At 35.6% G+C, this 19557-nt stretch overlaps 1 protein-coding gene across 2 annotated transcripts in view; it reads right to left on the bottom strand.

Annotated features, from left to right (window-relative positions):
- Positions 1 to 408: 408 nt before the first annotated feature.
- Positions 409 to 19557, bottom strand: part of CDC14A (cell division cycle 14A) — a 51851-nt gene continuing 32702 nt past the window's right edge. Inside the window, exons 9-16 of one of the 2 annotated variants that reach the window (XM_071564763.1) lie at positions 18689 to 18919; positions 16903 to 17041; positions 15735 to 15891; positions 13309 to 13424; positions 12756 to 12803; positions 11628 to 11756; positions 10360 to 10682; positions 409 to 2187 (exon numbers count right to left, since the gene is read on the bottom strand). In XM_071564763.1, coding sequence (XP_071420864.1) covers positions 2174 to 2187; positions 10360 to 10682; positions 11628 to 11756; positions 12756 to 12803; positions 13309 to 13424; positions 15735 to 15891; positions 16903 to 17041; positions 18689 to 18919 — 1157 coding nt within the window. In that variant the 3' untranslated portion in view covers positions 409 to 2173. The remainder of the gene's footprint in view (positions 2188 to 10359; positions 10683 to 11627; positions 11757 to 12755; positions 12804 to 13308; positions 13425 to 15734; positions 15892 to 16902; positions 17042 to 18688; positions 18920 to 19557) is intronic. The other variant, XM_071564765.1, reaches the window with a different exon arrangement.

The following is a 19557-nucleotide window of genomic DNA, read 5'->3' as shown; positions in this document are numbered from 1 at the left end:
TAGGGACAAAGACCCTGCTGTTGGTGGGACTAAGAAAGCTGTTGCACGTTCAAAAGAGACAAGGCATGTTACACCTCCAACAAGACTCCTCACCCACGAGGGTTTTCTCAATTCAGACACAACATTTACATGATGGTATTTTGAAGTGTAACTCCTATATCATCATATCAACATGTTGATTAAATACCTGACATTATGCAAAGCAAATACAACAAGGTTAGTTAAGAGAGACTGGTCAAAAAAGATCCTTATCACGCTAATATCATTTTGAAACATCATCCTACTTATAAATGTATTACATGCTTTAGAAGAACAAAGGTGATTTTTAAGGGCTATCTTCAATTAGAGATCAAACCACACTAGTTTAGCAACAGATCTAAGTAAGAAAAAAACAAGAAACAAGGAAACTGACATATAGGCATTTTATTATCAATTAGCTGTATGCGCATATATAGGTATCTACATTTCAAAATTAATCAATATTTTATTAAGGAAAACTATTTATAATAAAGTACATGAGAAAATTCTTTATAAGAGGTAGAATTACCTTACCATTAGTCTATAATTTATATACAGTATATTGTATATATATGCACACACATATATGCTACTTTGTGTGTGTATATGTTATATATACACAGTTGCAAAAAAGGTACAGTAAATTTTATTCAATTATTTTTATAGCTGCTCTCAATATTGCTTATTAACACCTTCAGTACAACTTGCTATAGCAATTTAGGGTCTGATATTTTTAAAAAATGATGTAGCACTTTATCTTGACTTCAGTTGTAAAGCAAATGCAAGGCATTCACAGGTCTTCAGGAACGAAGACTGACAATACAACAGAGTTTTATTTTCAAGTTTCTGTAGATATTGTAAAAGCTAATAGGTAACAAATCTGTTTTGTTTTTGTCTTCTAAATTAGTGGCAAATCAAATAATCTCAGCTGTTTATATTCTTTTCCTTAGTAGCCCTTGTGGAGTTCCAGAAATTTTACACCTGATCTCTACGACCTCACTGTAACACTCATTCTAAGTCTCGTTGATAGTGACATCTAATTAAACTATGTATTACAGAGCATCTTCATTACTGACAGAAATATTCCATGATACAAGGGGTTACCTTAGCGACATGTTTAACAAGAAATGTAAAGGTGCATGAAGCATCCAAGTGATAAATGAAAAACTAATATACCTCCAACATTTAGTATGTGTTACTAAGGAAATTGTACACACACTGCCAAGTGTAGGTTAAACCACACAAATGTGCAGCGCTGTTGAATGTACAGATACATTCTTACCAACTTCAGTTTGGGCTGCTTGCATTTTTGCACTAAATATTGCATAGCATAATTTAACATTCTACATCAAAACCAAAACATTCCTTTAAGACAAATAGAAAGAAAGTGTTAATTGTACAATTGAAACATCACATAAATTACTGTTTGCAGGGAAAGATGTAATTACATCACATCTCAACAAATATATTTTCCCTTTATTTTTCTTTCATAGTGTTTCCTTAAGAAACATTAGCAGCTGAAAGTGGAAAGCAGACTATGTATTGAGTGCTTTTAGTTTATACTGTCCTAACTAGCCTTTCACTAGTTAAGACTTCCATCAAGTTACCAGAAGACTAATTAGTAAAAGAGTAATTACATTATGCTTTAAGCAATGATGGACCCATAAAACAAGAAAAACATCTTGTTCATAAAAAAATTTTGTATCTTTGATAAACATGTACAAATTCTTTAAAATACACATTTTTGTAGCAAAGTACACACTAAATTAAAATATATTCTAATCTTTACATAATTTTTATGTACCAAAATATTCTCTTCATACATATTTTAACACTGTACACAAGTTAATAAATGTCATAATGAAACTCATTAGAAATATATTCAACCTGTCTCAACATAAAAAATTTAAATTTGTATATATCATGGAGTAGTAAATTCCATAAATTCAACATCAGTGCATCTGCAGTAGTCATTAACAAGAAATTTCTCCTGTTAAGAAGCCTTCTCTTGGTGTTAAGGTTTGAATACATCTTGTATTGAAGATTCCTCCTCTTAATGAGCAGCTTCTTTTTTCAGTTCTCCTTCATAAAGAATAATAACTTGAAGAGCTCAGCAGGTTTCACCAAAGCAGCAAGGCTTTAGTACTGAACATACTCAGACTGAAGGGACTGTGCAGAGAAGAAAAACTGATTAGAACTCACTGAAGAGGTTATATCTGTAAATAACACATATCTTTCACTTAAAGAGGAAGGACAGGAAGGAGAAAAAGAAACAGAATTGGAGGGGGACCTGAATCTCTGCACAGGTATAAATGAATAAAATAAAGAAATTAAAATCTAGATACAGTGAAGCCCATCAGCTTTCCTGTAACTACACTTACTTTTCCAAACTAGATTCTTGAGATTCTTAAAAGTGTTGCAAGTCCTTTAAAATACCACCTTAAAGCAATACCTTAAAAATGTGTTTGAAACACACATGATTGCTGTTACTATTAATTGAATTGTTTCCACTTATCCTGACTCAGAATCCAAGTGCTTAATTTAAGCTTACTTTAGATGTTGATTCAGATAATAATATAGGAAAAATATGCTTGTACCTAATTATTGAGGGGATGAAAGCTAGAGCAACACAATTATGCTAATATACTACAATATATCCTATTATACTAAAACCAGATGAAAATGAAGTACTGAAAATGTTTCATCTAGATTAGTAAGAAGTCAGTTTAATTTAGAGGAAAGCATAACCTGGTCTAGTGTATTTAATATCTGTTTCTACGGTAGTCTAGGACTTTATTAAAAACCGATTAATCAGTTTTGACAGTATCCAAACATTTTATTAGGTAAGTTTAAGAAGTCATTCTCATGAATAATAAGTCTTATCTGTGAGAGCTCATCACTATATTAATATGGTTTTAAACAAATAGCAAATAAAACCCACACCTGTTTTAAAACTGCAGTAGAATTAGGGAGAGCTACTGGAGATCAACACAAGTCCTAAGACAGATCAGAACCTCAGTCTTCCCTTCCCTTTTCCTACTATTCCCAACTTGTCCCTATAGAAGAAATGTTCTTTGGCATCCACAGTGAAACTTATTAGTAGAAGTGCATAATAGATACAATACAATTTTAGACTTCTAATATCACAAACCCATTTTCCCCCCTATATTTTAAGTCTTAGTGTATATATCCAAAGTTGTCTTTTAAGTGCAATTTCACATCTTGAAGTTCTAGACCATCTGGATATTCTTTCCCAGGTTGAAAAAGAAGTGCTGTCAGCATATAGATTTGAATATTACCAACTAAAAAGGGTCTGGCTGTAATAAGAGCAAGGCAGGAGGAATAGGCCTTCATTAATGAGCACCTGAAACTTCTGTCCCTGTAATGATCCTCAAAGATTTCTCATTTTCAGATGTGTATTTTAATAAGTAGAAAGACAGTTACACTCAATGAGAGCAGTATTTGAAATGGATCCATCTAAACTGAATTCCAAGTAAAGGTGATTAACAAACATTTTAAAAAGGCATGAAATTTAATTATATAAACCCGTATGTTGTACGGTAAGAGATTCCCTTAAGCTTAGAGAGGTGAAAGATGCCCAGAAAGCTCTGTATGCTCCTGGTGATCTTAGAACAGCCAGTGTTGGCTGACAAAGAACTGTGAACACCACCAGCCTTTTGCTTGGCAGACAGCAGGAACCAGGAATTCTACATCATACTTTAAATATAAACAAGCACAAGTCTTAAAATTGTTAGTAATCCAAGTCACAAAAACATGGAAAAAAATTAAGGAAACATGTAAAAAAGAACAGATATCCAGCAGCACAGATTACTTGGAAACAACACGGTGCTTTGGTAATTTTCATTGCAGATGGGTAGGTGGGGTTTATTTTGTTTATTTTCAAATGAAGAAATATTTTTCAGTGTGTTCCCACCCTTATCATAACTCTGCCTCACACAGCAATTATTTCTAATGCCTCAAAGCTTTTTCTGAATATATGGGAATAATTACATCTAGACAGCATTTTTCCAGACAATTATGTGAATTCACATAAAGTTCTATTACTAAAAATATAGTGATAACCATAACAACTGAGTATACAGACTCACTTTTGATTTTGAAACATTAAAATATAACAGGAAGGCTTGTTTTCTTTCCTTTTTTTCCTTTGAGGAAAAGTAATTTGTGCTCTTAAATCTCTTCACAGTTCTGAAGAGATTGACTGTAATGTTTCAAAGCCTGTAATTGTGATTTTTTCCCCTTTTTTTTAATCATCTTAGGAATTTTCTATTTTAAAATTTACATTTGCCATGACTCAAAGTATGGCCTACAATTCTGAAAGCTCTACTAAAAACAAAAAGCCCCAATCCTCTTTTACAAGTCATATCTGGATTTGACAAAATTTTATTTAAAATAGAGGTAAAAATAGAAGGAAAAACCAAAGAAAATTGACTGCTGAATTGCAATGATGAGAGCATAAAATGAATTACTGGAGAAGTCTCAGTGTGCACTACTGCAGTGGTCCCGTGCCGTGTCAAGTCTGGCAATTTCTACCCAAATATCAGACATTCAAACAAAGAACTAAGAGCTTCACTGTGAGGATTTCTAATGAAGTTCATCCTGCAGCAACTGCTTAGCTCACTGTAATTTTTGCTCTTCAACAGGAGGCAGCAGGGAAAGGCTCCTGGAACAGAAAAGAAGCCACAGATCCCCCCAGGCAGTGGAATGGTATTTGCAAACATTCAACTTCAGGACCAAGTCAGCTCTGAGTTCACTTTTAACAAGGAACAACCCTACAGGACTGAGGGCTATTTGTTAACACTCAAACATGCACTTCTCCCAGATAAATTCAAGTTTTCTGCATGGTGCATCAACTCTCTCAAAACATTGTTGCAACACAAGTGTTGCAGTAGCAAGAAGTACCTGAATGCACAAGACCCACTAAACTAACTCAGGATATGGTAAAGAAAATGCAGACACACTTGAAGTGATCCTTTGAGGCTGCTAAATTGACAGAGCAGTGTGATACACCAGTGTTTGTTTTTGCAAAGGCTGTCCTGTATTAATCAGTGGTAGGATTTTATTAAGAAACACTATTCTACAGGTATAATGATGTATATGAATATTAAGGTAGTGCTACATTTTTCTTTTTTTTTTTTAAATGTTTCAGTCTTGCCAGTTTCCATGACAACTATAGAAGCAAAAGGTGACTCATCTTAAGACTACCCAGTTACATATTCTCCAATGAAAATGCATTTTAAAGAGTGACATTTGGATTGAGAACTATTGTAAGAAAAAAGTTAAAATCTTGTTGCAGTACCTTACATGTGATTCTACCTGAATAGTTCTGCAAATTATAATTGTGAGACATTCTGTTTAATCAAAACATCCAGTTTGTAAAATTTTCAAATAAAATATTTATTCTACTTAGCTAGAATGGCAAGTTTTCTATTTCTTGAAAATCAAGCTTTTCTTCTTGTTCATCAGCACAAACATGATAAAAAAGTGGCATTTAAGCTTGCACTGATGAAGGACGAAAACCATTAGGGAAACATATAGACAACAACAACAGGAAGTCATGGTTATTTTTTGTTGTTATTTTTTGTCACATGGAATGTGGAACAGCAGTATTAATGTTGTTTCATCACAAAACAGAGAAAAAGAAAGGTACTGAGTAACTTTCTCTTCTGTACTGGGGGAAAAAAAGTGTTTGCATAAAAATGAAATTCCAAATTTTCTCACTAATGAGTTCAAAGAGCATAAATTAGAACTGAAAAATTACTGTCCTAACCATCCTAAAATGCTCCTGGCACCACCCATGTTGATGGTTAACAAAGAGAGAGACAAATCGGAGTGGTAAGTTGAGTTTCTAAAATATGTACGTGATTACAGTTGGTCAGCTTGATCTCTAACTCAGGTAAGGGAGATTTTGCCAATTAAAAAAGGTAATTAATCAGTATAATTCAAGAGTCCTTTGATGCGTTAAGTGAATACACATAAAGCACCAGTGCAGGTAACAGACTTCTGTCAGACACGTTATCTGATGTGCTCCAGTTAGAACTGGTATTTAAGGCTTGATGCCACTCCATATTTTGCTCATGAGCTTCAGACCACTGAAGAATATCAGCAAAAGCAAAATAGCTGGATGTCAGTGGTTGAAGTGGTAAGGCAGAACAGCCTTCTTTGATCCCATTAAGAAAACAGGAGGAAAAAAAGTAAAAACAGATGATGCTTTTCACAAAGTTCCACATAAAAAAAAACCAAAACCAAAATCCCCTAAAAACCAAAACCCAGGGGGAATGAAGGACATGGGACTAAAACACAAGTCGGCATTTTTGATGGCAAGAACTCTTTTTTCTCTCCCCATCAACTCCCAGTGCATTACAGTCAAAGGAGATAAACTATGGAGTAACAAGCAGGACAGCTCTGAGTAGCAGCTTTCTGGACTGGAAAGATTTTCTAAAACTAAAGAATTTGAACATTTTTCAAAAAGGATATTTGAGCCAACTTAGCTTATCAAAAGAAAATCAAGTGGACATGACTAGCATGAGACACTTTCATGACAAGAAAATAAGATAATAAAGGACTGTAACAGTGACATAATGAAGAGAAACAGAAAGTTTCAGGTTATAAGTAAAACATTTTTAAGCATGAATGTGTTCCATCAGTGGGACTTGTCGTTCAGAAAAATTATATTGCCCTCAAAATAAACCATCTCTATTAGCCAGTGAGATGCTCACTGCCAGACACAAAGCATTCAGAGATTAACTGATCAAATAATCTACTCCTGCACACCGTGACATCACAGTGACAACACAGTAACTACACTCCGTTGTGCATAGAACAGGTAACTATTTGGTGCACTCCACTGTGACTGTGAGAGGTGCACAGGGCCATATGGGGCATTGAGAAGCAAATGCATTCATCAGAACAGGTTTGAAAAACAAATTCCAAACAGAAAAACTTTTTAACCATTATTATACTGAAGGAAAATTACTTTACAGATAAATCAGAGACTTGTTCTTTGATACAAAGACTTTGCATGGCATGATTCTTCCTAAGAAATGCTGCTTCTCACATCACAGTATATATTATATAAAATCCAGTATTTTTATCTCACCTGACTTATCAGAGAAGACTGGATTTAAAATCTTATTTAAATATCTTGCTGTATTCAACTGTGTATAACTTTTATTCCTCAGCAGTAAATGATATCAAGCCAAGAATTATTCACAGGTTACACCTTTACATCCTTCCATGCATTACTAAGTCATTAAAATAGGTAGGAAGAAAACTAAAGATTTTCTTAAAACAGGAGAAATGCGCATTTTAGAACGCTATTTTTTTCTTCAAAAATGTTTCCCATTCCACCTAAAACTTTACACTACACCTAACTTATATCATTTAAATCCGTTTTAAGAAGTCACTTAATTGTTCTATTGCAGGGAGACAACAATTAATTTCCTTCTTTACCACAATGCACCCAGCAGGAAGTCCCTCTCTGCTGTCAAGATGGCTATTTCACCTGTTCATTAATTGCTCCTTTTCGCTTCCTTAAATCAGTCAGTAATTAACACTCCTTGCTTTAACTCCCTAAGTCATCCTTATCCAAGAAGGAAAGGCATGCTACAATAGTGGAAGAGACAGTTACACTGCAAACTCATCCTCTCTCCCCACATATATTTGGGAAATTTTTCTGTCAATGCCATTACGTTGAAACTCAAGGGTTTATGAGATTAAAGAAAAATGTAGTGCCAATCTAGAGTTCTGTAAATATCTAGACACAAAAAAACACCCAAAGCATCACCAGCACTTAATTTCTTATTCTATGCTTATGGAACAAGCCCACTAACTTTGCCTTCATTGTTAAAAATTATTTGTAGCATTCAGGTGTGGCAACTACCTCTCCAAAGGAGATGACAGTGTTTAGTTTTCAGAATGTTTTATATTCACTGGACCTTTCTGAGCTGTTTGAGGAAACGTGCTTATTGTTTCTGTACAGGCTTATACTGTCATTTGGTATTCCTGTAAATTGTGGCCAATTGTGAAAGATGTCAGCTCATTTTCATAACTAAGTTCCAATAAAGTTACACGGTGTTTCTTCCCCTGAGGGCACTGCATGTAGGTTTACAGGCGTATATTTAACACATAATATGCAGCTCTAAGTAGAATATGGATAAAACCTCTAAGTAATGCTGCTGGCAGCACATAATTTACAAAAGACACAACTGAAAAGAACAGGAATTGACTGACTCTCCAGAGAATTATTGTTCAATACATTCAATATGAGACAATACTGAAAGTGAGAAATAAAAAAAAATCAGACACTTTCAGATGACTGATAGCTCTCAACCACTGCTGATGTACTATTTTAGGTCCAGTATACCCAACTGGAGCCTCTGTCAGTTCTCCTGAGAATGAATTTCTGTAAGTATGCTGGATTAAAGACTGGGAAGACCTAAAAAGGATAATTTTCAGAGTAATCAGAGTTCAGGAACAAATGAAAGACTCATTGATATGTCTCAAACAAACATTCCCCGCTTGCTAAACAGTTTTCACCTCTCTCCTCATCTCTATGCCTAAAGGAATTTAATTAATTAAACTAAAGCCCTCTTTTTCTAGAACTTGTTTCCTCATAGAAAAACTGATATAATCTCTACATCCAACTGGAAGTCTCAATTATACATAGTTTACCTCAATCCCACGTAATAGGGAAAAACACAGTCAAATTAAAGAGGTGAAACAACTTCAAAAAACTGAAAAGATGTGGCAATGTTTAAGAACTCCCATGCAAGCAAGTTACTGCTGCTGTTTAAAGTAAAGTTTAAACTCATTTTAAAACTCAATGCACAACACTTGGTGATCCTAAGATGATGGGATATTGGCATTTATTTCCAGATAAACTGTAGTGGGTAAGAAGCTAAACGTACTTTTCAAAAAAGAAATCTGAAAGCAACAAGTATTTTAAAGAGCTGCTTTAGGTCAAGCACATCCTACCCCAGTAGGAAGTATCCATGCACTTAAAGAGAATACAGAATGCACCTCCCCCAGCTAACTCCTTTTTCAATGTACTTTGTATGCAGGTTAGGGTTCAGTTACACACGCAATTCAATTCTGCAATAGGACAAGGAGAATTTATTTCCTACTGCCATCTGTCCTCAGAAAGTGCAATTCATACCCCAAGCTACAAACATGTGGCTTCTGAACTGCGGTAGTGCCACATCCTGTTAACATGAGGGTAGGTCCTCCACTTCTGCAGGAAGAACACAACCCATGAATGATCCTTTCAGCTGACATACTAGTTACATGCAATGTGTGTTATTGGCTGCTTTAAGACAGAGACTCACCACATAAGTATACAAGAAAGTTGAACTTCCTTTATACTGCAACAAATAAGAGACAGAGGTGTAATATTCTGAAGTTAATTTTAGACAAAGCTAATTTCCAGTAGCTAAAAAATATTAAATTCTGAAGTGCTGGTACGAGTAAATGGAGGCTGACCCATTCAATTAATTGTAGGCAAAATTGTCTATTAAAAACACTGCACTAAGTTTTATAATTAGGAGGATATCAAACCTTTGAAAACCAAAACTCCTAAGTAAGTTTTAGATTTACAATAGCAGGTAACATTTTTTTCCCCTAGAATTGACAAAGTTATTTCTGACTTCCTAATGAGAGTTTCTTTAATCTCTCTTCTCTGCATTTTGTATAGAATCACTTTCAAGTTGCATTAATTTATCTGTGCATCCTCTTTATACAGACTTTCACACAGAAAAGGAACACAAAATAAACCCAAGTTTTTAAAATCATTGAGGAATGAAAGCTGCAATGTGAAACCACCAGAAATATCTTGCTCTGTAATACTTTTCACATTTGGTGTTAGAGAAGGTTTCTGGTCAAGACTACTAATCTTTCAAATAAGCTCTATCTTTGAGGATGTTGTATCTTTGATTTGGTATGGTACATATGAAAGCTTCTTTAAATGTTACTGCATGAAGATAAAGATACATAATAAAGTCAAACTACATTATGGGTAATTTGAAATAAAATCCAAAGGGTAAGACAGTCGACAAAAAAAAAGGTATCAGAAAAGGTGTTAAAGTTCAGGAGTGATTTATTTTCATGAACCTTTCATGTACTAGATGTTTAAAGGAGATGGACAGAAAAAGCAGCTGAAATGATAATTACTTAAACAGGTAGCAACAAGGGTGCTGTTCAGAAATGTTAGAGGAAGTCAGAGAATTATGCTGAGTTAAGATTTTTTTTATGACAGTTTTGCTTACAGAAGGCAAGGAAGAAAAGCATCAGTCAGATGCCTGAAAGTTTTGACTATGAACTTACAGGAATGAATGGACTGTGGTATGGTGCTGGAGGAGCTGTAAGGCCCATAAAGGAAGGCTGACGTGTACTCATCTGTCACGGCGCTGTGAAAACTGGTTTGGCTGCTCAGGGTGTTGCCACCACTGCTGCTTCTGTTGTACAGGTTGTTGTTCAGCTCACGGGCATTCCTGTGTGGCAGCTTCGAGCTGCCATTCAGCTGACTGGAGATGGGGCTTACAGAAAAACCTGGCCTAGAGCACGAGGATGGCAATTTGCTCTCATCATCATCTGAAGCAGCATACAGGTTCCCTAGAGAACTGGCTAGTCTGGAGTTTATGGAAACGCTGAATGGAAAACACATGCAGGGAAAAAAATATACACAAGGTATGTAGAGATATATACAAAAATGTAGCAGACAATTCAGAAGACATTAGGTGAATAATAGACCATTCTGAAATAATTTGTGTTTGCACACAGGTTCATCTTCTAGCTCCTGAGCAAGGAAAAGCAGAATTCCTTGTCAGGAATTCCCAAGTTTCACTTATTTAAGCACTCCCATGGCCACCTTTCACCTCTGTCAAACTACACACACATGTGGAAGATTGTGCTGAAAGGTTTAGGCAGTGTCTGAACTACTCTGAAGTACTTTGTGTACATGTAACAGTTTAAGAACTCCTTTTCTGTTTCCTGAAATCAGTAACGTGATATAAGCCTCTAAGCAACCAGGAAGTAATATAATAAAATTTGAGAACAAAACCAGAGTGTTCTGAAATATCTCAAGTTAGTTACTGTCTTCAGGTACATCTTCGTGCCCAGAGTTATTAAAAATGCATTTATCGTTCTGTATTTCATTTAACATACATAATTACTTAGGACAGTAGTAAAAATGGAACTAAATCAAGGGTTCATAAAAACCATATTAATTACCACTCAGTATTCCTCTGAGAGTAACAGTATATAGACCTGTGGGAATACCTGCAAAACGTCTACGAACTGAGGTAAGTGGAAGAAAACCCAAAAAACCCACACACAAACTTTAGCAACATAATACTGTTTCTGATGACAATCTCAAGAAAACTCTCAGACCAGTAGGGTAGGTTTTCGTTTTTCTTTGTTTTTTAAATACGCAGGCAACTAAAGCTTGGCTAGTGGAACACCAAATGACTTTGTAAGGAAATTTAAGCCTTCTGACACCGAAGAACAGCAAGTGCTTCACAGACTGCACATGTGCTGCCAACCACTGCAAGACACAGTAAGTACTGGTATGAAAGTGAGAAGAAGAAAAGAACCTTTTGAGGTTAGAGCCTGAGGACGTGGAAAGTCTGCTTATTCTTTCTGCAGATGGTGAGTTAACTGCCATCACTTTGGAGGCCTTCAGAGGAGACAGGGTTCCTTCTGTGCTACCTGAAGTATTCAGCCTAAAAGGAGTGCAGAGTTTTAGTGAGAAGCAAAATTTTATAAATAAAATACACATCTCAAACACATACAGTCTTAAAGAGACTATGGTCTCTTAAAATGTAGGAATTCTTAAGTCTGAGAACTCAACAGGAAAAATTCAACAGTTTGGCTGTTTTCAAGTATCTTTTAAAAAAAACTTTTCAAATATACCACTCCAAGAATTCTCCCTGCTGCACCTTATTATACAGTTATTTCACCTTGATAATTTATGAAGGCCAAGTGTCCATTTTTTATATATTTACAGTAAATTTTACAAAAATTTTAAACATAAATTTGAGAAAGCAGACTTTTTATGCTTATAAAGCAAATATGAGGAGAAGAAAACAACCCTGTAGCCTTCACGAGACCATCACCATTTCCAAATGACTGCATGAACATTTCCTAGACATTGCACAGAACATGCAGCTCCCTCTGTGGTGGGGCTCCTAACGATGAAGTTCTTCATGTTTTGAAATTGAGTCGTACATATGTTACCCAGGACTACTCAAAAATGCTCCCACTATGGCTGACCATAACAGTTTATTAAAACAATAATTTTCTCCAGGGGATATTACCATGATGAGACCTTAAAGAATGGAAGAACTTGGGTACAAATCTCCAATTACAAGCACAGAAGGAATGACATTAAGCAGAAGTAACTTTAATTACACATCAAGAAAGGGTAAAACAGACATTTCCAATGTCAGCCATCTGGAGTAATCCAACTCAAAAATCCAGGTCACAAAACTGAAAAAAATGTCCTCTTTTCAGTATAAATGCTTTATAATGATAGAAATTTTGTCTTACATGTTGTATATTAGATTCAATGGGGTAAACAACCCATTTGCAGGTGTTTTATTACCAATTCTAGTAAACCTGAAATTGCTAATCAATTGATGTGGCAACAATGATCCAAAATGCTGAAAATTAAGACCCAAGTCAAGTGGTATACATTCAGAACTAGAACTTTAAAGTTATACCTGAAGGGCTGTGATATTGACCTGGTGTGCAGTTTCATGTCTTGCAGCCTAAAGAAAGAAAAGCAGCAATCTTTATCCAAGGATAAAAAGTCTTTCCCCCCTGCCAAGCATATTTTCATGTGTCTAGCTTAAAACACAAGACCAAGAATTAAGAATCATTGATAATCACTACCTTAATTTACAGTTAAACAGCTGAAAGGTAATTCAGGTTTATTTTCACAGTTCCTATTTTTACTGGTTCAGAAAAGTAATTACAGAAAGACAATGAAGTTCATTGAAGAATACTTTGTTCAAGTCAAAATTTTTAAAATGCTAGATAGAAATCTGAAGGTTTTGAGATTTCTTTTTCTACATTATCTATTACCGTAACACAGTAAGAAGGTATTCTGAAGAGAAAAGAAAAAATTAATAAGCAAAATTGCAACTAACAGATATATACCTAGAGAAATTTCAAACCCAGACGGTAGTACAACTAGTACCACTGCCTTAAACAAGGTCATGCACTTGCCACACAGATCTGACAGCATGGACAGAATCTAAAATTGTAAATTACCTCAGAGCTCCAGTAGTAGCCGAGCAAGGCCGTCTCCGACTCTTTAAGGCATTGAGCTTATCTCCCTGTGTCATGCCATTCTGAGCTTCCACGTCTGCTTTGTCTTCAAAACCATTCTGGGAAACACAAAAACATGCAAGTAAGAGAATATATCAGATCTTTTGAAGCCGTGTAGTTTCAAAGTACTGAACGTCTATTTCACGGAGATTAAACTCTCAAAGACTGATCTCCCACCCTCTGCACACACACTCACTACTCTTTGCACAGCCCCAGTACATTAAATGTGTCACCACACACACACACTCACAGAGGATTTGTGCAGGATCTGACCTCAAAGTCAGTTCAGGATGCTCAAGTCTAATGCCAGCATTTATTTACTTCACAGAAGTCTGTTTTTACAGAACACAAACCCCAAATCCTTTGTCCACAACTACTTTTCAAGTTATCATCAGCATGAAAGGAAAGCAGTAACAAAATTTTATGTTATGCACAAGATGAGGAATTTAGATAAAGCCGTGTGTCCTGCAACAGGAGCTAAATTCAACTTTACTAGATTATTACATTTAAAAGATAAACAAGTAAAAGTTCTCATGATCTCTAGAAAAATAAATTTTGAAAAAAATTTTCCTACGTAAACTTAATAAGGAACACAGGATGAACAGATTTCAGAGTTATACCTACTTTTTCTAGCTTTAGAAAATACTAAAAACTCTAACAAATATTGGAAGTGTACACAAACACTGTTTAAACGCATATTTACAATTTCAGATTGATCTCAAAATACTTATGTAAGACCCACCTACTAAGTAGAGACAGTATCCCAAGTAACAGAGAAATACATGAAATTTACACAACGCAAGAAGAAAACTGGTATTTTTTTCCAAATAAAAAAACCTTATACCAATTATGCTTAATTTAACTTCATTTTAAGTATTTTTACTACCACAGTTCCTATTGTGCTTAAGGGAAACTCACTGCTTTGCATAAATCAGAGCAATGGTTTCTATCGTTAACCAACATAAATGACAGAGAAGTTGATAAAATGATGTGATGGTCTCACTGTTGCATTAATTATAGGAAAATACAAGTATCTTAGCTAGATTTCACTGGAGATTACATGCTAGGCCATTGTTACCTATCATTCAGCCACATGCTGATTTTGTTTCACAGTCTTTACGTGTCCTACAGTTATTGCATGTAGCTGTCCCCTCTTCTGATTCTTTGACCTCTTGCATTTTTGGGACTGGGAACATTACTGGTTTGAGTTCTTGAGATAAGTAATTATCTTTTTGGATATTTAAATGTTTTGAAAACTGAATGTTGGACAACTTTAATGTATGTATGGCCAAACTTCGCGAACGAAGATTTGGACAGGGCTGTCCCCACGTGGGTGTGCCCTTCCAGCCTGCGCAGTGGATTTTAGGTGAGGCTCAGCGTGCGCAGAACTGGCCCCACCATTTAAGTCCTGAGGTTCATCTGCCACGGCCGAGCGAGCTTGGACAGAGCCAGTGAAGTCCTCAGGACTAGAACCTACAGCACCCGGCATTTCCCAGGAGGTCTCCCATCCAAGTACTAATCCGGGGCTGACCCTGCTTAGCTTCCGAGATCTGACGGGATCGGATGTCAGGGAGGCATTTAACTGCCCATACAACTTTAATATGACATCTGTAAAAAAGTGAAATATAGGGAAGCAGTACCTTTACAGAAATGCATTCAATATGCTCTTCCAGATTATGACAGATGATTATGTTAATTTATATTAATAATTATATGAAGAAGATGCTCACTATACCCCTGGCCTTTCACACCAAGCAAAGAATTCCATCAGCAACCTAAAACTTCTTTACTTATTACAGAGCTAAGAAGGGATTAATCAAATGCTTAGTTCCTCTGAACTGTTTCTTACAATGTAGGAAACTACATATTCGGATTTTAACTAGTCCAGAAGCAAACATATCTTCACTTTAGTTCAGACTTTGTGCCTGTGCTCCCAAAAAGTAGTCACAAGGTCCTTCCCCTAAACATGCACATCATCCCATCTATCCATAACACTGTGATAAAGGGATGGACATTCAGACACTGATGCATTATGAATCAGACACTTGGAATAAGTTTTTGACTAGTAGAAACAAAAGCTAATTTTTTGTCTTCCTTCATTCTCAAATAAACAACTGAATCCCTGAAAGAATGACTGGAAAACCTTCTAAAGTTTGCAAAATTACCTATGACATTACCTGATCATCTTTCTTTCCCCCCCCCCCACCAAAGTGGAGATTTGTTATAATTACAACCTATAAGAAAGTTCATCTGAGAAAGAGCAATTTAATGCTAATACAAGCCGAAACCCCCAGAATTTAAAAGTTATCTACAGCTAGTTATAAAAGCTCAGCTTCAGTCTGTTTGAAATTTTTCCTAAGAACACTTACCTCCCTGTACTGATGCAAGTCTTGTACTTTATTCAAGCTGTCACTGATGGAAATGTCATTCAAGCCACAAAGGACTCTGTTAATGTTTTCATCAACTACTCGCTGTTTCTGCTTTGATTGGGTGTGATCTCCCTCTATCCATAACATTGCTTGTTTCCTTTAGGATACAAAACCAAATCCATTCATATCAACAAATTTTTATACATATAAAAATATGAAAACATGCTACTTTTACAGACTGACAACATTTGAATCTTCAAAACATCTTTGTCTGAAAAAATATTTGAATATCTATCACAAAAAAAAAAGAAATAAATTAAAAACTCAAGGGTTAAAAGCAACCACCAAAAAATCCTAGAATCACCAAACAAGTCTGTTGTCATCACAGAAATATTACAAGTACTAAAACTTCATTTTACAAAATTCTTCTGGGAAAAGAGATTAACTAAACAGGAATCTGCAATTGTATTTTAAGGGTTTTTAAAACACAAACTAAAAAATAATACAAAATAATGCTTCTATATACATCATAAGTAGCATAAATTATGATACAGAACTTTGCCACTTATTAGTATGAGTTTTCTGGATACAGATATTGTGCAGCAGAACTACAGCTGGCCTGCACTGTGGAAGTGGACAGAGTCATGGAAACTTGAATAGGACTCTAATTTCAATTTTCAGAAAATGAAAGATCATATCCTTCAGATTATATCCTTCAGAAATGTCATTGCTGCAGGGTGCATGGGCTGAGCTTTGTTGATGAAATGCATTACTCCTCAATAAGGAAGTTTGCTGGATAGGTACCAGTCACGCCAGTTCCAACCAAGAACTGAGACCCTGTTACATACTACTGAAACAAAACTGAACTCCTATACTGAACAGAGAAAAAACAGAGCAACAGTTTACATCAGAGTATCATTTCACTGGAAACTTTTCTGTGTTTGAAAACAAATATTAATGCAAAGCTTAAGAGCTAAGTAATCTGAGCCAACTGCCCAAACTTGTTCAATAATGAATGGAAAGGTAAGCACTTTCAGAAAAAATTCACTACACCCCAAGAAAACATCCAAAGAAGGCAAAACAAAGGGGTGGGGGAGAAGCAGTGCAGGGTGGATAACAATGTGGAGAAGCAGCTGATCTTACTGGCAAAGAAGGTGTATATACATACTCTTCCAGGAAGTGTTGCTGGGGGCCTATAATAGAGCCTGGTCGACATATTCTTATCCAAGCAATGGCTTCAGCATGTGTGAACTTGTAGTGTTTCATGATGTAACAGGCAATCAGCGTTCCTGTTCTCCCCAGGCCAGCTACAGAACCACAAGTATCAACAGTCACATATGAAGTAATGAGTGTTTCATAATTATCAAATTAAAGTACAGGGGGTAAGAAGATTTCTGTGCAATGTTATTCACCATCTTAGTATTTGAAGAAAGAATTTCTGATTCAGTATCCCTTTTATCACACAATTGGATTGCAGTGCTGTATATAAAAGAACAAGTATTTAATACTTAGGAAAAGTAAACAGTGCTTAAAAAACCACAAAAGCACCTTTGAGAGGTCAACACATACTTAAAAATCATGATGCAAACACATGTGCACATCACGACAGAGACCATGTCTTCTGAGCCAGTGGCTTTTTCTCTTTAAGCAAGTTTTCTTGTGAAAGCAACAAAACTTACTCAAAAAACCATTCACTACTATCTGATAGACAGCAATGAATGCTGACGAGCATGTAATTTTAGACATCAATAGCTTGGAATAACTTAAACCACTGCCCCCCAAATTACAAACTTATCTTGCTTTTAAGAGGAGAACAGAGAGAAACAGAAACTGTACATTGAAAGACAAGATCGTAAGAATAATTTAAATGGGGGAATATCCATTTCAGCTCTTTAATTTCCAGCTAATGTACAAACTTTCCATTATAATCCTTTGCATTAAACTATTCTGTAACTTCTGAGGCAACCGATTTTTAGGGTGAAAGCTGTGCTTGGAATGCATCTGCAATATATTAAATCTGAGGTAAGCCTGAGTTAACTGTTGATTTAACTTTGTATAGGCTTATCTAGAAGGATGTAAAATCCAGAAGGAATAAGATTGCTGGTTTGCTTGTTAAATGGTCAGACAAAAGACCAGAAATATTGCAGATTAGAAAGCACATATATAACTCAGTATGATATCTTCCTTTAGCAACCAAGCTTGGAGAGTAACAACCTTCTCCTGGCTAATCAACAGTTTATACTCTCATTAAGCCAATTAGCAGATGTCCAACTTATTAATGCCAGAATCTCCAGGTTCTAGGAACTGTAACAACTTGTTAGAAAATAAACTTATTTATCTCTGATATGCCTGTTTATTGTTCATGGCAAAATCATGAATAACATCATTCTTGCTTCTGATTGGCAAGACATTTGGCTCCACAATGTCCTTCCACAACTCAAAACGTAAATCAAGCTGAAGCCTTCAAAGCCTTTGTTCTAAGCATATTTTGTGCATATTCTGCCTAGTTTGCTGAAATAGGCTTGTTTGAAATTCTGGAATCACAATAACTCACATTAACTTGAAATGTGGAATTCATACTCCACAGAAAAATGTAGAACAGTCCAAAAGCACAAAGAAAACCTTTTAGTCTTTTGCATTTCCGAGCCAATTATCATAATGCTGTGAAAGCACAATGCAAAAGACAAACCTGCATCAACTAAATCTCAAGTTTTCAAGTGATGCCAACAAAAAACCAAAACAATGAACAACAGACTGTCAGTTATTGCAAGAAACAGTGTAGGATGAAAGAACTTCACATACACATGAAAATAACAAATATTTGGCACATATTTTTAGTCCAGTTTCATAAGCAGTATTACTTTTACAACCAGAAAGTGTTACTTTTAAAATGCTTTATTTCTGGGATGAACTGTATGGATTTGTAGTTATTTTCAACCTCTATCTGCACATACCTTTGCAATGTACAGCAATGGCACCGTCAGCGTTCTCACAGATGTTCAGGAACCTCTGGACGATGCTGTCGCTTGGGGTGCTCCCATCTATGAAGAACAGGTCATAGTGCTCGAAACCAGCATCAATAAAGCGTTTTGCCTCGTAGATTTTTTTGTTTAGTCTTATGATTGATGTGACGTTATGTTTCTTGAAATAGGGAAAGTAGGCTTCAGGTGCATGAAGGGGATAACCTACAGGAAAAAAAAAGTCACAATCATTGATTATCATAGATAAAGGTCAAAGTCCTGCTGTGAAAATTGCCCCCAAAGCCTTTTTTTAACGATGAACATTAATAATAAAAATGTTTTAATACTTTATTCAGAATAAATGTGTTAAGTGCTATTTAAAAACTGTACAAAAAACGCTCATGAAGACCACTACTCTTAAAAAAGTAACAGGAATAAAAATGTTCCAAGCTCAGTATGTGTGCAACAATGTGCTGACTCGTCTCTGCAAGGAGGGCTTCACACATAACACCAGGCACTCACATGAACTCAGCATTTCAAATAGCTGGTTATCTATAGTCAAGCTGCAGATCAAAGAATAAAAACATATTTTAAGAGGAAGCACTCTTCATGAGGGAAATGGATTGCTGATCTGTATAACGGATGAGAGGGAAGAGTTAAAGAATAAACAAGTAAAACAACAAACTGCAGTACCAAAGACATTCTTGCCCTACTGTGAACTAAGAAAGCTTTATCACCTCCATTCTCAGTTGAGAGATAAAAGGATCCTTTAGATGAAGATGGCGGACAGGGAGGGAAGTCAGTGACCAACCGCAACACAGCAGTTTAGGACAAGCCATAAATGCAATTAAGAGTCACAGCAT

The sequence above is a fragment of the Pithys albifrons genome, chromosome 10 (assembly GCF_047495875.1).
Source record: "Pithys albifrons albifrons isolate INPA30051 chromosome 10, PitAlb_v1, whole genome shotgun sequence".
Taxonomy (NCBI): Eukaryota; Metazoa; Chordata; class Aves; order Passeriformes; family Thamnophilidae; genus Pithys; species Pithys albifrons.
This window is presented reverse-complemented; position numbering and strand designations above follow the sequence as displayed.